Raw genomic sequence first — 19,834 nt, 5'->3', positions numbered from 1 at the left:
TATAAAACTTTTAAAGAAGAGAGAAAATCAGTCTTGGAGTAAATTCAACAAAATGGCAGCTGCAAAAATCCATCCCTGCACAGAAACATTGAAACTCAAGCAGAAACCATCAGAAACAACTTTGTCAAAAGTCTGGAAAACACTTAAAGTTCACAGCAATGCAGCAAATACTGGCATTTTTACTTGCCTTTTCCCCACTCCCTCCTTGTTTGGGACCCTAGTCCATGGTTCCAGATGGAGCACAGTAGAATTTACTCACAAATTATTGTGTTTGTATTCTAATCTGTCTGGGGGCTATCTGAAGGAATGACATAAGGCATTCATCTCTATTTTGTCTAGCTCAGAACCCACTCAGGACAGAAAAGCAGCAGGCATTGCACAACAACATTGTAAGGTTAACAAAAACTCACAGACTGGGGCAAAAGATTATGGTTGAGACTGCCTAATACCTACTAGGAAAAGCCGTTAAGAAAATTTCTCCAAGAAATTAGGGCATTCAAAAGCACTTATGTGTACTGAGGAATTTATGAAGCCAGGCACATGCCCACGACAGGGTGCATGCTCAGGAGACCCTAAGCTTTCACCACAGGATGATCTGTATGCTCAGTGAAGGGCCCCACTACCGTGCCAATCTGTAAAGTCCGGGAGAGATTTTTTTTTTTCAGTTCCTGGTATTCAGGGAAATCTCTGTCAAAATACTAGCTGAACACATGCTAAAGGAACAGAGGCTTCAGCGACCAGACATGACAAAGAATATTGTTTTTGCAAAAATGGTTGGGAAAATTGTAACCTTCAATAATCAAGAACAGCAAACTCTAGAATCAGATTTCCAGAGGTACTGGAAATCTAGTTTTGCATACCTAGTTTTCAACAACAAAAACACAAAGAATACAAAGAAACAGGAAAGTATGTCCTATTTAAAGACAGAAAAACTGAGTTAAACTGTCCCTGAAGAAGCCTAGACATTGAACTTACTAGCCAAAGACTTTAAGCCAACAAACTTAAATATGTTCTAAGCAATAAAGTAAGCCATGGACAAAGGAAACCAGGAAAACAAAGTATTAAAAAAATGTTATTTCATAATTATTTCATAATTTCTCTCTATCGATATTCTGAAGCTAAAAAGTACAACTAAAATGAAAAATTCATTACAGGAGTTTAACAAATTTAAGCAGGGGAAAAATATCAAAATTTGATGAACAATATAAATCTATATATCCAAGAAGCTCAACAAACTCCAAGCAGAAGACACTCAGAAATCCACACTGAGACAACATTACAGTCAAACTGTCAAAAGTTAAAATTAAAAGCAGCAAGAGAGAAGCAATTTCTTACATATAAGACATCCTCAATACTTGTAAGATTAATAGCTCTTCTCACCAAACACCATGGAGGCCAAAAGTCAGTGAGATAACATATTTAAAGTACTGAAAGAAAAAAAAAAGTCTATATCCAGCAACACTATTCTTGAAGAATGGAGGAGAAATTAAGACAGTCGCAGATAAACAAAAGCTAAGGGAGTTTGTTACTAGTAGACCTGCCCTAAAAAGAACCCTAACAGGAATCCTTCAGATTGAAACAAAAGAACAATAGACAGTAACTTGAAGCTATATGAACAAATAAAGACACTTGTAGGAAGTGCTGGTATGTCTTTTTCTTTTCTGTGGCTAAGTCTATGTTTCTCTTTCTCTCCTTTGTCTCTGGCTTCATTTCATTCTCTTTGATAGAGAGTAATTATGGCAACAACAAAAAAGATAATACAGTAATAGGAATTAGAAATCCTATATATAAGTCATGCCCCAATCATTTTGAATCTGTGAATCTGAAGGCAAATGACTTAATGTTTAGAGCAGCAATTTTCAACCAGTGTGTTGCAAAAAATTTAAAACATGCAATACCTATTAAGTCAGGGGCACTGACCTTTTTTCCCTTAGATTGTCAAATAAAAAAATGACAACAGCCAACTCAACAGCCCTCCAGTGTGAATGAATCAAATTACGGCTTTTTTGGGGTCAGATTGACAAAAAACATTTTTTGGCGTGTCACAGAATTTTAGTAATTACTTTATGTGTGCCAGAGATGAAAAAGGTTAAAAATTGCTGGTTTAGAAGGCTAAGTTTTTATGTAAAATGAATGTTTTGCCTTTTACAAACTTTCAAGATTAAGAGCAGTTAGTTGCAAAAGTATTAAATTTTTCATAAACATTAACTGAATTAAAAAAAAATGAACATACTACTCTCTTAGCCTTTCTTTGGTCTTTAAACTGGCCACATATGGTGTTTTACTATTTATATTATAATATTAATAACTAGAGGCCTGTTGCACAATATTCGTGCATGGGGGGGGGGGCGGTCCCCCTTAGCCCAGCTTGCACCCTCTCCAATCCGGGACCCCTTGGGGAATGTCTGACTGCTGGTTTAGGCCCAATCATGGGGATCGGGCCTAAACCGGCAATCAGACATCCCTCTCACAATCCTGGACTGCTGGCTCCTAATCACTCACCCGCCTGCCTGCCTGGTCACCCCTAACTGCCCCCCTCTGCCAGCCTGATCACCCCTCACTGCCTCTGCATGCTGGCCTGGTCGCTCCTAATTCCCACCCCCCCCGGCCTGATCGCCCCCAACTGCCCCCCCCACCCCCGCTGGCCTAGTCACCCCTCATTGCCCCCCTGCCAGCCTAATCGCCCCCAACTGGCCCCCCTGCTGGCCTGGTTGCCCCCAACTGCCCCCCCCCACCCCCCGCCGACCTGGTCCCCCCATGCAGCCTGCTGTTCAGTCGTTTGGTAGTCCCTCACTAACCCCCCTGCTGGCCTGGTCTTAGGCAGCCATCTTGTGAGGGTGTGAGGGTCAATTTGCATATTACCTCTTTATTATATAGAATTATATTAATTGAAGGAACTCTAAGGCAGACTGTTGACATTTACAGAAAGATGGTTTTGCACTGGCAAACACACACATGATGCTGTCCTCTTTCTATTTTAGTGATTTGAGTCAGAATACCTCTGTTAAGTAGGCTTATTTACAGAGCAGACCTCAGATTTGGTAATGATGATAATAATAATAATGATCAAAATCACAGTAATAGCCGTAGCAACCAATACCATGTGTCAAGTTATTCTAGTAAAATAGGTATGCCAGTATTCCTTTTTTTGTTTTGTGTGTTGTTTTTTTTTAAAATCCTCACCCAAGGATATTTTTCCATTGATTTTCAGACAGAGTAGAAGAGAGAAAGACAGAGAGAAATATCGATGTGAGAGAAACACATCAATTGGTTGCTTCCTGCATGCACCCCGACCAGGGCCCGGGTTGGGGAGAAGCCTGAAACCTAGGTACATACCCTTGACTGGAATCAAACCCGGGGCGCTTTGGTCCACAGGCCTACGGTCTATCCACTGAATCAAACCAGCTAGGGCAGTATTCCCTTTTTTAAAATGAGGAAACTGACACTCAGTGAAGTTAAGTGACTTGCCCAATATTACATAATTTATAAGTGGCAGGGCTGAGTTTTAACCCAAGCAGCCCAAATCCAAAATCTGCACTCTTCACCACACTATTTCCTGTCTGGTATACAAAAAAAAGTTATATAGGATCTTTATGATTGGCTTGGGTAGTCAGAGACTGATAATGGTCTATTGAGAAAACAAAAAATATGACAAGTCATGGCAGGGGGCAGATGGGAATAGGGGAGCTACCTTTCCCCAAGATAAAAAGCCACATGCAAATTTATCCTGACTTCTACCACCATTTGTCAGGCATTTATTTTACAGTGTTGTGTTAGGAAGGGAAGGAAAGACTTGAGAAGTTATTTTAACTTTTTTTAGTTTTGCTATCAGGTCTGGACTAGAACATCACTTTGCTTTCATGGTACAGGGTTAACAAAATCACCTAAATTCTCCCCAACCAAATGGCCTCAGTCTTAACCTTTTGCACTCGGATGTCGAGTGTGACTCGACACGGTTAGCATCGGTAGCAGGAATCGAGAAAAAAGCAAGCGAGTGCAGAGGGTTAATTTCCCTTATCCAATTACAGAGAGATGAGTCTTGGCAGCTCTATCATGCTTTAAGTTTGTTGTAAGTTTATTCATTCAGTAACCAAGCATTTAGTACCAAACACTGTGTTAGATGCTGTTGAAATAAAGATAAATAAAACATGATCCTACCCCTTGAGGAGCTCATAGTTCAATGAAGATGAGAGAGACAGATACGCTTATTACTTTTAGAGAGAGGGAAGGGAGAGAGAGAAACATCAATGTGAGAGAGAACATCTACTGGTTGCCTTCTATATGTGTGCCAACCGGGGATTGAACCTGCAACCTTTTGGTATATGGGGAGACGTGCTAATCAACTGAGCCATGCTGGCTATGGTCAGAAAAATTTTTTTAAAGCCACGTGGTATGGTACAGAGGGAGCCTAGAGAATGCAGGAGTTAGCTCTCTCTAAAGATGGAAAATCTAGGAGAGGCATTGACCATACAAAATTGCTTACACAAATGATAATTATATATGATTCAACCTAAAAGTTAACATTTGAGCTAGTTCCTGTTTGGTGAAAAGGAGAAGGGAAAGTCAGGGTATTAGAGGAGAGTGCAAAGGAGATCAGATTCCTTAACTTACATGGAACACTGTATGCTTCTCACTTTGATTATATATGTTATAATATATAATCCTATCTAATAAAGAGGAAATATGCTAATGGACCATCACGCCCTCAAAAAGATGGCAGCACCCACAGCCAATAAGGAATATGCTAATTGACTGCCACACCCTAAAAGATGGCGGCACCCACAGCCACAAGTTCGCAGCACCCAGTCCCCTCAGCCACCCAGCCGCCCAGGGCCAGCCTGAGGCGCAGGCAAGCCTCAGATGTCGGCTGCCCAGCCACCCAGGGCCGATCCAAGGGATGACCAAACGACTGAGTAAGCAGGCTGCGTGGGGCGACCAGGCCGGCCGGGGGATTAGTGAGAGACAACCAAACAACTGAACAGCAGGCTGCATGGGGCGCCAGGCTGGCAGGGCGGCCATGAGGGGTGACCAGGCTAGAAGGGGGGCAGTTGGGGCTGGGTGACCAGGCCAGCAGGGGGACTGTTGGGGGCAACCAGGCCAGCAGGGGGGGGAAGTTGGGGATGACCAGGCTGGCGGGGGGGGGGGGCCAGTTCAGGGCAACCAGGCCGGCAGGGGGGCAGTTGGGGGCGATTAGGCTGGCAGGGGTGGCAGTGAGGGGTGACTATGCTGGCCGGGGGTCAGCTGGGGGTGACCAGGCCGGCAGAGGGGGCAGTTAGGGGTGACCAGGCCGGGCGGGGGGGGGGGGTCAGTTAGGAGCGACAAGGCCGGCATGGAGGGGGCAGTTGGGGGCGACCTGGCTGGCAGCAGGGGGCAGTTAGGGCGACCAGGCCGGCAGGGTGGGGCAGTTAGGGGTGACCAGGCAGGCAGGCAGGTGAGCGATTAGGAGCCAGCAGTCCAGGATTGTGAGAGGAGAGGGTGCAGGTTGGGCTGAGGGGACCACCACCCCCCATGCACGAATTTCGTGCACTGGGCCTCTAGTGTATATAATAATTATATGTAATAAAATATATATAGCAGAAGGAAATGAAAGACAACACACACAAACAACACCCTTTTGATTTTTCTTAGGCAACTACTTAAAAATATAAAGTACTTTCTCTTTCATCCTTTAATGATAATCTATTTTCCAAACTAAGGAATCACAAAAATGTAAAACCTCTCCAAATCTCCAAACCATATAATACATTACATAGATAATGCTAGAAATTCTGACACATATTCAGTTGTTATACATCTCAGAATTTTCTGGACTCGCTAGGAGCCCACAAAACTGTGAAGGCTTCCCAAATGTGGTTATTTAAAAGTTAAAATTTTGTCTGGCATTTTCTATGGGACTGGTTGTGTGTGGCAAATAAAGGTTGCAAAGTCTGAACTACGTAAATGCTCAATGGTGTTTATCTTGTGAGGTCCTTGATAAGCAACTTAGCTAGCAGTTTTTATTTAAAAATCATAAAAGTTCTTTCATTTGTTTAACTCATCATTATGTGGCTGCTATGCACTAATCTAGTCCTTGAAAGACCATGATGGGGTAACAACTTGTCAAAAAGCTTGCTTCCAATTAAGCTGCAGATTTACTTTGTTTAACCAGTAATTCTGGCTGTAAGAGAGAGATTCATTTTCTACTTCATAAATGGATGAATCAATTCCACTGCCAGACTCAGATTCCCAAATTCCTAATAGTACAAAGCTCTAGTATGGTCTCAGTCAAACTAATCTCATTATATGAGATATCAAGCAAATACATAGAAAACAAATCAGGCCACTGTGTGTGTTAGTTTAGCTACATTTCCCTCCATACGTTCAAATCTCCACATTCTCACTCCTACTGCTGTCCTTTATGTCAAAGATACATCAATGTAAGGTATGAGTGAAGCTTAAAATATTTTCGAAAATCCATAGTTTCATTTCTTTCCGTGATTATTTAAAATCAGTATATGATGGAAAAGCCAAAGTAAAAAAAAATGGGCATATGGCATAGCCAAATAGTGGTATAGTCAGTAAATTATCTGTTGTAAAGTTCTCTTTAACCTATGAAAGGAAATATGTAATTTTCCTTTGAAAAGAGGGAAAATTTTTAATTATAGCCCATTAATATTTAGACACAGTCCATTAATTACAGAAACAGCCCATTAATATTTAGACATAAGAGCTTGCTTTCATAGTTCTACTGCAAAGCTTTTCATAAAACTTTTAATCTACTCAAAGTAAAAATTAGGAAATCAAAATTTTCCCTAAGCCCAGGTGTTAGCAAACTTTTTCTGCAAAGGGTCAGAAGATAATTATTTTAGGCTAGGGCAGGGGTGGGGGATAGTCTATACTATTTGTGTCACAACTATTCAACCTTGCTCTTGCAATGTAAGTGCCACAACACAGTCAATATTTAACAGGAGTGTGTTCTAATAAAACTACTTACAGACTAGGTAGTGAACTGGCTTTGGTCCAAGGGCCATAATTGGCTGATCTTGTTCTTGCCTACTAAATTAGTATTATACCTAAATCAACTTATATGAGAAAATGCAAACTATCCTTTGAATGAGGAGATAACTATTTTTCAACTAAGGGGTGAGAGGGAGTAGGGGGGATGAACAGGTGAGAGGGGAGAAAAAAACAGACAAGATACACTCAAGAAGGGAAAGGATTAATTATTCCATTAGGTTACCTTCTGTGGATCTGAAATCTTCTTCCATTGGAGTACTTTTTATACCTAGGTTGTCATCACTGTCACAGTCTATAAGGCAGAATCAATAAATGCAAATGAATTTCTGAAAAAGTTACTGTGCCATAATTTATGTATTCTCAAACAACATTTATCAATGACTTCTCCCATACCCAAGCTTACTAATTACCATCCATTAGAATACCAATTTCCTTTTAGGTTTGTTTTTTGTTGTTGTTTAATTTTTTTAAATGATTATCAAATTACATTACATAAATCAAGAATAAAATAAAACTAATGAAATAGGCAATTCAATTTTAGTTCTATAGTCAAAGAATTACTTGAAAAGTTCTTTTAACATAACTATTGAATAGAAAATTCTAGTATTTAAAAAAAACTAAATTATAAGACGCTAGTAAACTCCACAAAGTTTCACTTGCATGAAATCATCTTACAACCTTGGTGCCATATAAAATTCTCCTATATTTTGAAAATCATATGTATTCATCTCTATAGAGACCAGAGAATTAACAATGCCTCTGCATGGGGACAAACTTATTCAACTCATGTCTTATATGCTTTTATAATGAGAGCTAAGGCTTTATGAAGATGACATGACTGACCAGGTATTGCCAAAGCCACTTCAAAATTGAACCATAGTGTATCAATGACCTAATATTTGGCTTTTTGGCTTTTTACTTTAACTACATTCACACACACACACACACACACACACACACAGAGAGAGAGAGAGAGAGAGAGAGAGAGAGAGAGAGAGAGAGAGAGAGAGAAGTAAGTTTATAGTTGTGAGTATGCAAAACAATTTATTCTTGTATTATTATTTATTATTTTCCAAATGAACAACTGTAAACCAACTTTTGCCCTACCCTGTATATAGCTCAGAATGATGGAATCAGAGTTTAAATACCTAAATACAAGTCAAATGAACATATTTGCTTCTCTGGAATATTTAAAAACTTAAAATATACATTTAAAAGTTAAAGACTTATAATTGTTTATAAATAAAAATCACGGCATATCCCTTATATTCCTTTACTGCAAAAACTTATTACAAGTTATCTTTTGCCATTCTAGCAAAAATACTATTGCTTTTTCTACATTCTGTTATATGCATCTGATACTTCAAATATTTCAAGCAATGTTTCAGGGAAATAAAACATTACAGTTACAACTTGAAGAATAACAAATTAAGTTTAAAACATTAGGTACAAAGATAAAATACTCAAGCTTTCTCTTATTGTAATTCAAAGTCAAGACCAGTCAAAAGCAGAATGTCTTAACTGGTCTAAACAATTCACCATTGCAGCCATTGCAGGACGTGAGCTCCATAGAGACAGCGCTGGGTCAAGTGTGAGCAGGACGGGCACTGAGAGACTGTGCTCACTGAGGGAAAGTAACTAGACATGGGTAAAGGGGCTCCTAGGAAGCCGAGAGGCAAAACGTCATCAGCTTTCTTTGTGCAAACCTGCCTAGAGGAGCACAAGCAGCAGCACCCAGATGCTTCCATCAACTTCTCAGAGTTTTCTAAGAAGTGCTCAGAGAGGTGGAGGACCATGTCTGCTAAAGAGAAAGGAAACTTTGAAGACATGGCAAAAGGTGGACAGGCCCATTATAAAAGAGAAATGAAAACTCATATCCCTCCTAAAGGGAAACCAAAAAGAAATTCAAAGATCCCAAAGCCCCTAAGAGGCCTCCTTTGGCCTTTCTCTTGTTTTATTACCCCAAAACAAAAGGAGAAGCTGGGAGGTGTGAAGTAACACTGCTACAGGTGACAAGTAGCCTGATGAAAACAAAGGTGGCTAAGCTGAAACATGGAAAGGATATTGCTGCATTCAGAGCTAAAGGAAAACCTGAATGAAAAAAGCAAGAAAAAGAAGAGGAAGATGAAGAAAATGAGGAGGAGGAAGATGAATCAGTTGGTTCTAGCATGTGTTTATTTCTCTTGTCTATAAAGCATTTAACCCCCCTCTAGACACTCACTCATTTTTTTAAATTGAAATGTAGGGCTGTGTAAAATTTGTTTTTAAACTGTATAGTGTCTCTTTTGAATAGTTAACACACCACTAAATGTGTCTTTAGATAGCCCTGGTCCTGGTGGTATTCTGACATTCTGAATGCTTTGCTGACATTCTGAACGCTTGATACTAGGCTTAGCTTGATACTAGTTTGCAAAAATTAAAAACGATTTCCTTTCCTCAATCAGCTCTACGAGTAGTAGAGAATTTCATTCTATTTTCAGAACTTTGAACAGAATTACATCATATAGATTTTAGAGATGGTGTCCAAAGCAACAACATATAATTTCATTAACAGGCTGAGGAAGCAACCGGCAGGTAGACTTTTAGAATGAAGTTCAATCATTGTTTTATATAATGCCTATTCCATAGAGCTTGATGCTACTTTAATCATCTATAGTTTCACAGCATGAGTGAACTTTTATATTCAATTTTTAATAAGGCTTTTAAAATCTATGTAATTGATATGATTCTATACATACCAACTATGCTTAATACCTAACCCCATTCATTCCCAAAGAAAGTAGATACAACAATGTCCTAGGCCCATAAACCAGAAAGTCCAAGGAGAGTATTCAGATTCAACAAGAATTTTCTTAAACCATAGTAAACTGTGTTCTCAACTTGAATTCACTAATATAACAAACAGCCTATGCTCAAATTCATTTTTGCATTATCTCAGAAAAAAATATTCTAGGTAAGTTAGTACTTTGCATAAAATTGCAAAGAGGATGTTTAATTTACATAAGAACGATAAACTATTAAATATATGAACAATGTCTTTAAAAAGAAAATCAAACATTAATCAAGTTAATGTTCTTCCACTAAGCTACAAGATATGGTCAAGTTTTTTATATAAACAGATCATTAAGAGCCCACAAAAATTTTTATATAAGCAATGAAACAGTGAAAAATGATAATTCAGAAATTCAATCAAAGAATTTGTCTAAGGTAGGTGTAATAATCTAACACTTGGGAAAATAAAGCCAAACAAAAAACTCTTAAAATATGTATGGTTAGTGTAGTAAGAACAAGAAGCAGAGTCATTTCATCTTAGGAGAATGTATTACAAGCAGGGAAGCAACATCATACAAGGTAAATGAAAAGTGGTGCTTGCATGGCTTCTATAACTCAGCATGCGCTCATCACATTGAGATTGCGTTTCTACAGTCACAAGAAAAGAAAATGGGGCTTATTTGTTAAATTATGAGACAAAAGATCCTAAGGATCTTATAATGCTGATCACTTCTCTTGGCTATGATTGACATATAATCAGCTTACTTTTTAAAGTACCAGAATCCAAAATCAAGTCTTTTTATCTTCTGAAAACAAAACAAAACCCCACATTTTCCTGGATGTTATTTAGAAAACAAAAACAAACAAAAAAAAACAACCCTCATATTTGATGTCTTTACCAAGTTGATTCTACAAATGTTGTCAGACTGAAGCAGAAAGACTCTCATTATCTTCATTCTTCCAGGATATGTGAATTATTGTGAATTCCAATAATTCACACTGGAGTCTCTCTATACCATAAAATCAGGTATTTGTATTGGTGATACTGATGGGAAAAAAACACATGTGGCCACATGTAGCTTATTTTTAACCTTCCTGGACCTCTGCTTCCTCATCTATAAAATGGGGTAACTTAACACATCCTATATCATAATGTTGCAAAGAGGATTAAACAACATGTGGAAGAAGTTCTTTAAACATCTTCAAACACTACAAATAGAAAAGGCAGCTAGCCTGATGGCTGGCACATAGTAGGTCCTCAATAAAGGTTAGTTTCCTTTCTCTTCTCTGAAACAACATTTATGTGACAAGTTATATTTGCTCCTTTGAAACATGAGGCGTAAATTAATTAACATATATTTGGTGAAAAAAAATGTAAAAGGTCTAAAAGAGCCTCTACCTGGCTCCTCTAATTAGGATTACTGTAAAGGATCCATGTATCTTGGCAAATTTTTTAAAAAGTGAAGTATATTATAAAATAAAATTGATGAAGGATAAGGGGGCCAACGGTATTAAGACAGATTAATATTTTAAAATGCCTCTATAATGATATAAGTATTTTTATATATCATAGCTGTAATTAAAATGTTGGTGCTAAAACTCTGATGCTTAGGAGAGAATTTACAGGTTAAAAACCATGACGTATTTAAATATCAAAACTAGTATAAAGGCTCACTTTGCTACAAAGAGTAACTGATTTAGCTTAACTAACCAAGTCAGAGAACTAAAAATGTACCAGTAGTAAAGCTGCTTACCTACCTGTTACCTTCCTACCAAGCAAAAGAGTGATACCTTATGTCCAAATAACTAGACATCTGTATATGAAACCAGCAACTCCAAAAATCTCTATTTTTACTGAGATAAGTACCTCCTGAAAAAATTTTCAATTAACTGAAAAATTGTATTCTCAAAGTATTAAATATCATTATGATCACTAATTCTCATGACACTATTTAACAGATTCTTCCTGTTAAGAATAAGAGGTTCAAACTTATATCATTTGTCTATAGCATGGTGATTTAAAAAAAAACCCAAAATTGCCAGATTGCTTATAAAATAATAATAAACATGTGAGAAATTCCATTGTATGTTACTTATAGTATGAACTTTTGTCATATTCCCAAATAAAAGTTGTAGCCCTAGCCTGTTTGGCTCAGTGAATAGAGCATCGGCCTGCGGACTCAAGGGTCCCAGGTTCATTTCTGGTCTAGGACATGTACCTTGGTTGGGGCCACATCCCCAGTAGAGGGTGTGCAGGAGGCAGCTGATTGATGTTTCTCTCTCATTGATGTTTCTGACTCTCTCTCCCTCTCCCTTCCTCTCTGTAAAAAAAGCAATAAAATATATTTAAATAAATAAATAAATTAATTAATTAAATAAATAAATAAATTAATTAATTAAATAAATAAAATAAGAGTACTATGGGTTGGTTAGTTTGTTGGTAACCAGGAACCTTGAGACCACAAATCCCCTGAAACTGTATGTGATATTGTATATACATGTTCACTTTTATGGAAAGAGGCTTTGGTCAGATTCTCAAAAAGGTTCACTGACTCTGCCCAGAAAACCACACTGTGTTAAGAGACTGGCTGTCAAATCTGAACATGGGAACACTGTGCTAAGAAACTAGATAAAAGTAGCTATCCTGGCATTCTTACCCTAAAGGCACAACGAAAGTTACCATATTTGTGGACATTGAGATTTTCTAAATCCCAATCCATATAAAGACGACACTACTTAACAGAAACTATTACTCTACTATTCAAAAAGCCATTTGTTAGGAAATGTGATAAAGTTATCCAAGAAAGTGATTGTTCTTTGAGTTTATTACTACCTTAGGTCCTCCTTATCCACGGTTTTACTTTCTGGGGTTTCAGTTACGTGTGGTCCACAATGGTCCAAAAATATTAAATGAAAGATTCCAAAAATAAACAATTAATAATAGGTTTTAAATTGTGCACTGTTCTGAGTACCATGATGAAATCTCATGCCATCCAGTTCCACTCCACCCAGGACATGAATCATCCCTTGTCCGGTGTCTACACTGTACAGTTGACCCTTGAGCAACACTGGTTTGAACTGCATAGGTCCACTCATATATGGATGTTTTTAATTGACCTTCAAGGGTCTACCCTGTGGTAGGGAATCTATATTTAGAGGACTGACTGTAGTTATACGCAGATTTTTGACAGTGTAAGAGGTCAGTACCCCTAACCCCTGCATTGTACAAAGGTCAACTGTATATGTATGCTGTTAGTCACTTAGTAGCTGTAGTGGTGATCAGATTAACTGTCACGGTATCTCACAGTACTTGTGTTCAAGTAACTCTCATTTTAGTTAATAATGGCCCCAAAGCTTGAGAATGGCAATGCTGGCAATTCAGATATGCCAAAGAGGAGCCATAAAGTGTTCCCTTTAAGTGAAAAGTTATGTATTTAAAAAAAAAAAAAGTATATATTGGGTTTGATATTGTCCGCAGTTCCAGGCATCCACTGGCAGTCTTAGAAAGCATCCCCACAGGTGGGAAGAGGGGAGGTACTATTGCATAAGTTCACTATCAGGCAATTTGATGTCTTTAAGTTGTTCATGAAGAAAAAAATTGTGTCTTCAATCAGGTAACTGAATACTACAATTCAGCATAACTTAATTTTTTTTAAATTTTAGAATTATAAAAGCATCTTTAAATTTAGATCTAAATAAAATATGATTTAAGGACTTAGATTTCTTTGGCCACTTAATATTAATAATTCTCATGACTTTTAAAATGTAGTGGCCACGACACATGAAAAGATACTCAACATCACTAAACATTAAGGAAATACAACTCAAAACTACAGTGAGATACCACTTTACACCCATTAGGATGGTTTCTATCAAACACAAACAAAAAGCAGAAAATAGCCCTGGCTGGTTTGGCTCAGTGGATAGAGGGTCGGCCTGCGGATTAAAGAGTCCCAGGTTCGATTCTGGTCAAGGGCACGTGTCCGTGTTGCGGGCTGATCCTCAGTAGGGGGCATGCAGGAGGCAGCAAATCAATGATTCTTTCTCATCATTGATGTTTCTACTCTCTCTCCCTCTCCCTTCCTCTCTGAAATAAATAAAAAAATTTGTTAAAAGGAGCAGAAAATAACAAGTGCTGGCAAATGTGTAGAAAAATTGGGAACCTGGTGCACTGTTGGTGAGAATGTAAATAAAATGGTATTGTCCCTGTGAAAATCAATAAGGTAGTTTCTCAAAAAATTAAAAATAGAATTTGCATATAATCCAGCTATTCCATTCCTGGGTATACTAGTATACTCAAAAGAATTGAAAGCAGAGTCTTAAAGAGATATTTGTACACCCATACTCATAGCAACATTATTCACAGTAGCTAAAATATGGATACAATTAAAGTATCTACCGAATAATAAGTGGATAACCAAAAAGGGATATGTGTGTGTGTGTGTGTGTTGTATATATATATATATATATATATATATATATATATATATATAGAGAGAGAGAGAGAGAGAGAGAGAGAGAGAATAGAATATTATTCAGCTGTAAAAAGGAAGGAAATTCTGACATATGCTATAACATGGATGAAACTGAGGACATTATGTTATGCTAAGTGAAATAAGCCAGTCATAAAAAGACAAGTGCTGCATGATATCATTTATATGAAATACTTAGAATAGTCAAAATCAGAAAAAGAAAGTAGAGTGGTGGTTGCCAGGGCTGGAGGGAAAGGGGAATGGTGAGTTATTGTTTAATGGGTATAAAGTTTCAGTTTTGCAAGATGAGAAGAGTTCCGAGATGGATGTTGGTGATGGCTACACAACAATATAAATGTAGTTGATACTATTAACCTGTACATTTCAGGATGATTAAGATGATAAAGCTTATGTTTTGTATATTTTACTACAATAAAATAGTTAGAAAAAACTAAAAGAAAGTCTATTGGCTAGGAATCATATTTTCTTTTTACAGTATTAATAAAAATAGCTATTTATAATACCTATAGCACTTTATACATATCACTAATTTCTACAACCTATCGATATGAAAAGTGAGACTCATAAAAAGTTGAGTAACTTGCCTGAAATCACACAGCTAGGAAGTAGCAAAGTTAGCATTAGAACCAAAGCCCATGCCATTCTTTATGCACTGCACAATCTCTGCATTTCACAAAAATTCAGAATAAAGTACACACATGCTCCCAAAGAGCAGTAAGTTCAGAAGAGCACTGATTATGAAAAATGATTACAAAACCCAAAAACCTAGAGCATAAAAGAGGCATTCGGAAGGGAAAAATCAACATATAACAATAACTGATATCTTACCTCCAACCATAATATACCCATGCAGACCTACTCATATGCAGTTCTCATTCCAAAGTTGAAATAAAGGCAAATCTGTAAAGGCTTCACATTCTAAATTGCAAAACACTCCCAAAAGCATCAGCAAAAGAGAAGAAAAAAGGGGTTGGCGTATGGTAGTAAAGGTAAAAATTTAAGTATTTTACAGGATATTAAATAAATGTTAAGGGAAAGAGGATGGCAAAAGAGTAGAAAAAGAAGACATTTGGAAAAAACAAACAAACAAACAAAAAAACAAACAAAAAAAGCTTAAAATAATAGGTAAAACCAAAAATTACAGAACAGAAAGATAAAAGTCAATACTAAGACATGACATAAATATGTAAAACAGAGTTAATTTTCCTTTAAAGTGTATAGTTGATCTCGATTAATGAATGATTCCTAAGCTTGTGGAAGTAAATTAATTCACTGTAGTAAGTGATCCAGCAAAATTCTTCAGAATGGGTTTTCAATCAAAAAGTGGCTCCAAGTAAGTTGAATGAAAAAAATAGCTAGAAGGTGAGCAAAGTTGAAAAATTTAAAGGCATGCAATAAAAATGCCAAAAAGTAGTTAGTTTTTCATGGAGGTCATTCATCAATACCTTCGATTCTCATTCATAACTGCAAATTGTAGGGCATAGCTGCAGTTATTCTCTTCTACCCACATTTATTTCAGAAATTCTGACACAAAAAAAAAAACCCTTCTGAACCTCTAGAATTACATTCTATCTTAAATACTGGTGAAACTGGACAATAGTACTCCCTTTCTTTGAACAATTTCAGAAAGACAGATAAGAGAGTGTAAGTTCCAGGACTAGGATGGGGAGTAACTAGCCCTTCCAAGGAACTGAAGAGCCTGGCCAGCATGGCTCAGCAAAGGGTTGAGCATTGACTATGAACCTTGAGGTCACGGTTCAATCCCCAGGGTAAGGCATGCAGAAGGCAGCCAATCAATGATTCTCTCTCATCATTGATGTTTCTCTCTCTCTCTCTTCCTCTCCCGTCCTCTCTGAAGTCAATAAAAATATATTTTTTTTAAAAAGAAAACTAAAAAACGATCTTTCAGAGCTTCATTTTGTCACTGTCAAATTCTTATATGGTCTTTTTCTTGGGGAGGAGGGATATTGACATATTATTATTTATTGCTTTCTGGATTCACCTTTAAAAGCTTTGTTTTCTGAAATATTAAAGATAAATTTGGAATTTCAGAAACAAAGTGAAGGTCTAGATTCTTAGTTTTGTAAAATTATACTAACATTATTTCATATCATGAATATGTTATATACATGAATATAGACTTTATTATATCAAAAACGTTTCAAAAGATTATGAATTCATTCTAGTCTAAAAAACTTAAGAATGGAAGTGAGGTAAGGAGAAAACAAATAGAAGTATGAGAGCATGATGGTTTAGTGAGCAGGCAACAGTTCACTAGTGGACAGCAGTTTATTATTTCTCTCAGCAGTGAAGTCTCCTCCTCTTGGGTGGTTTACACTGTGACTGCAGCTGCATACCTTTGGTGGTATCAGATATGCTATTTAACAAGGCACACATCATATCACCCTCTAAGTGGTGAGGGTTTAGTATATGTGCTGGCCTCTGAGTCTTCTTAAATTGATTCTCTAGCTCCAGAAAACCTTGATCTCCTGAGAGGATGGTGAAAGGAATTTGCTTGGGTAGTTGTTCATCTAGACGGCCAGCCTAAGTTGGAACAAATAGCAGATGTTGATAAAAATCAGCATTTGAGTTTCAAATCAAGTTACATCTCTTTCAGAATGAACACACACCTAGGAAGGATATAGATTGTTTCCTAGTTCCCACCAAAGTAAAGATCTCCTTCATAAATGAAATACACCACATTTAATGAAATATAAAATACAATCAACTAAAAGATAAGCTATTTTATGTGGAAGGAAGGAAGGGAGGGAGGCAGGGAGGGGCCAAAAGGAGTCCAATAGGCGGCCCCTATCATAAAGCTGAAATGCTATAAATCAACCACAGAGAAGAGGTAAGCAATGTAACTAGCACACTCAATATTGGCACTGGATAGGTGGAAAAAGAAATCTCTTGTGGTTTAAAACATAAGCATCATTCAACGAGGTTTCAGAGTACTAGTAAATTCATCTTATAAATGTGACACATAAATCTTTAAGCAGAGAATTTAATTTAAACTGGGTCTCAGGCTGGTTGTTTCTCTGGTTGACTTGCAAAGCAGAAACAAATGCAAATCCTGTCTAGCCAACAGTGATTGTTAAGGTGCCTCCCAATTTCAGAGATGTTAAAACGTGAAAGCGTCTTAGTATACCTCAAGTGCAGTGTCATCTCTTGATCATTTATTCCATAAATAGTTGAGAGTTTACTATGGTACCTAAGAGTCTGATAGAAGTTAGGGAAAAAGCAATAAATAATTAAGCTCTAGTCTCTGCCCTTATAGTAGTCATAATTAGAACCTGATATAGAAGGTTTAATACAAATATATAACACTGAAGAATGATCTACAGTCTCGTTATGATTAAAGTGGGGGGAGGGGGGGGAGAAGAGGGAATCCAAGTAGGTCCTAGATTCACATTAAATCTGGAATAAAACAATGACTCACATGCATACATATGGCAAAATCAGCAGCATCTTTTCTTTTACTACAACGAGGATGAAGGAAGAAGCATCCAATCCTATTCAGGTAATTATAGATCTTACAGTTGAGTGGAGGCTTCCAATTGGTGTTTCCTCCTATTATTTTTAAAAAAGGCATAAATGATAGTCAAACGGGAGAAAAAGAACCAGACACTAGATACAACTGAAAATTTTATCAAGAAAACACACTAGGAAAAAAAAAGTGTTCTAGAGAGAAAGTACCAGATTAGAATGCAGAAGAACTCAGTTCTAGTGCAGGTATCACCATCTTGTTGCTTTACAATCTTGGGAACGTAGACCAACTTCCCTGAATCTGCCTATTCATCTGAAAACTCACAGGGATATTAAGGAGAATCAAAAGTAATGTGTGAAAATTCTTTGAATGGTATCATTCCATATGAATGTAAGCATTGGTGGTTTTTCACAAATATGTCAAGGCTGTCCAGTGGAGAGACATGATGGGCAATCAGCAAAGCTAGATTTACTAAAAGGTTGTACTGGCTAACTTATCCAGGTCACTATGTTTCTATCTTAAATTCCAATTCTCTTTATATGTGGCTTCCTATCAAACATGAAGTATATCAGATGCTCATTATACTAAACTTCTATAAATCAAAGAAGTCTTTCTCCAAGGTTTGGTCAATGGTTTGTAAAAAGATTTAGATAAAGTTGCACATGTTTGAATAGTAGCATAGTTGCCACAAGGCCCAAGTTCAAAAGCTAACTCTGCTACTTATTAGTTTTATACTTTAGAAAAAATAAACTTCTCAGCCTACTTCTTTATATTTTAAAATCAGTAAGCATGTATTAGCACCAAGTATAGTATCTGGCACATTGAAGGTATTAAATAAAGGCTTTTTCAAGCTGTATCTAAAGATCAACAAACTTTGGGTCACTAAAGAGCTAACATTTACCATATAGAAATGTAGAAAAAAATATTCTAGCAGAGTAACTATCATATAAATTGACAATATTGCAATATATTCCTATGTTCTATTCAGGAAGATTCAAGAGGAGTCCTTTAAAGTGAACCATATTCTAAGAAGAAAACAAAAGGGGGACTGCCTCAAATGTTTTCCTTATTAACCATACCTTGAAAGCCCCAAATAAATGTTCCTTGGTTAAGATGCCCTGGTAGATGACCAAAAAAGTTGGACCAGTTATCAAAATCTACAAATACTATATGAGTCATGGTTCGCAGGTAATCCAAATCTGGAAGCTCAACAACTTCATCTAAGAAAAAAACATTAATATGGATTCAGTAAGAATTAGCTAAAAACATTTTAATTTCTCAGAGAATATGCAAAATATTAATCTTGCATGTTATTCTCATCTAAACCTTTTTGTAAAGTTCAAACCTGTACATGACACAGTACATTTAAATTGGATAATTTCATTCTTTTCCTAATATAGACTGATTTATTAGTAGCCCTCTGGCTTGTGATTAAACACCATATAGAGCAGAAACGAGATAACCTACAACCTGCACCATAAAGTGGTGCATAATAGGCATTGGTGACACTTCAGTACTTCACTACAAGCACATCTTTCTTGGTTCTCTCGGATTCTTTCATCCTCTACCACTCTCCAACTGTCATTCTCCCTCCCTTTCCCTTCTTTCATACTTTTCTACCTTGACAAAGCCTTTAAGTCTCTAGTGGTAGCAATGCAAACCTTAAAATATTAAATTATTTATAAAATAAATAGCTTCTGATCCACCTAATAGAGACTCCCTCAAATATACTACTGTATCCCCTCCCATTTCCAAGCCACCCATCATCTTATATCTTTTCTTAAAATTCTAATTAGTATAGATTTAGATACTACAATCACCTTCTATTAAACATAACCAATCCAAATTTCCAATAAATAACCAGAAGAGCAATAGAAAAGCAAAAGAAAACATAAAATGGGGTGACCACAGGTTTACTGTTTGAAGTAGTGTTAAATAGGTCTGTAGTATGTCAGTTAATAATTTCTTACATAAAATATGCCATGACTAAAGGTGATGCTGAGATCTACATGCGCCAGAGAGCAAGTCTGTAAAAATTCAGTATTTCATAAGAATACTTTATTAGCCAAATTTTTCACATATCCTC

The 19,834-nt window shown here is 37.0% G+C and overlaps 1 protein-coding gene and 1 pseudogene across 2 annotated transcripts in view; one reads left to right on the top strand and one right to left on the bottom strand.

Moving 5' to 3' along the window:
- The window catches only part of ZNF451 (zinc finger protein 451), a 78,812-nt gene that overhangs the window by 5,767 nt on the left and 53,211 nt on the right, over window positions 1-19,834 (bottom strand). For both annotated transcript variants that reach the window (XM_028147335.2, XM_028147383.2), the window contains 4 exons: window positions 18,828-18,968; window positions 17,701-17,831; window positions 16,619-16,805; window positions 7,220-7,288 (listed from right to left, as the gene is read on the bottom strand). In XM_028147335.2, coding sequence (XP_028003136.2) covers window positions 7,220-7,288; window positions 16,619-16,805; window positions 17,701-17,831; window positions 18,828-18,968 — 528 coding nt within the window. The remainder of the gene's footprint in view (window positions 1-7,219; window positions 7,289-16,618; window positions 16,806-17,700; window positions 17,832-18,827; window positions 18,969-19,834) is intronic.
- Window positions 8,641-9,112, top strand: LOC129150619 (high mobility group protein B1-like; annotated as a pseudogene).

Source organism: Eptesicus fuscus, chromosome 10 (assembly GCF_027574615.1).
Source record: "Eptesicus fuscus isolate TK198812 chromosome 10, DD_ASM_mEF_20220401, whole genome shotgun sequence".
Classification (NCBI taxonomy): domain Eukaryota; kingdom Metazoa; phylum Chordata; class Mammalia; order Chiroptera; family Vespertilionidae; genus Eptesicus; species Eptesicus fuscus.
This window is presented reverse-complemented; position numbering and strand designations above follow the sequence as displayed.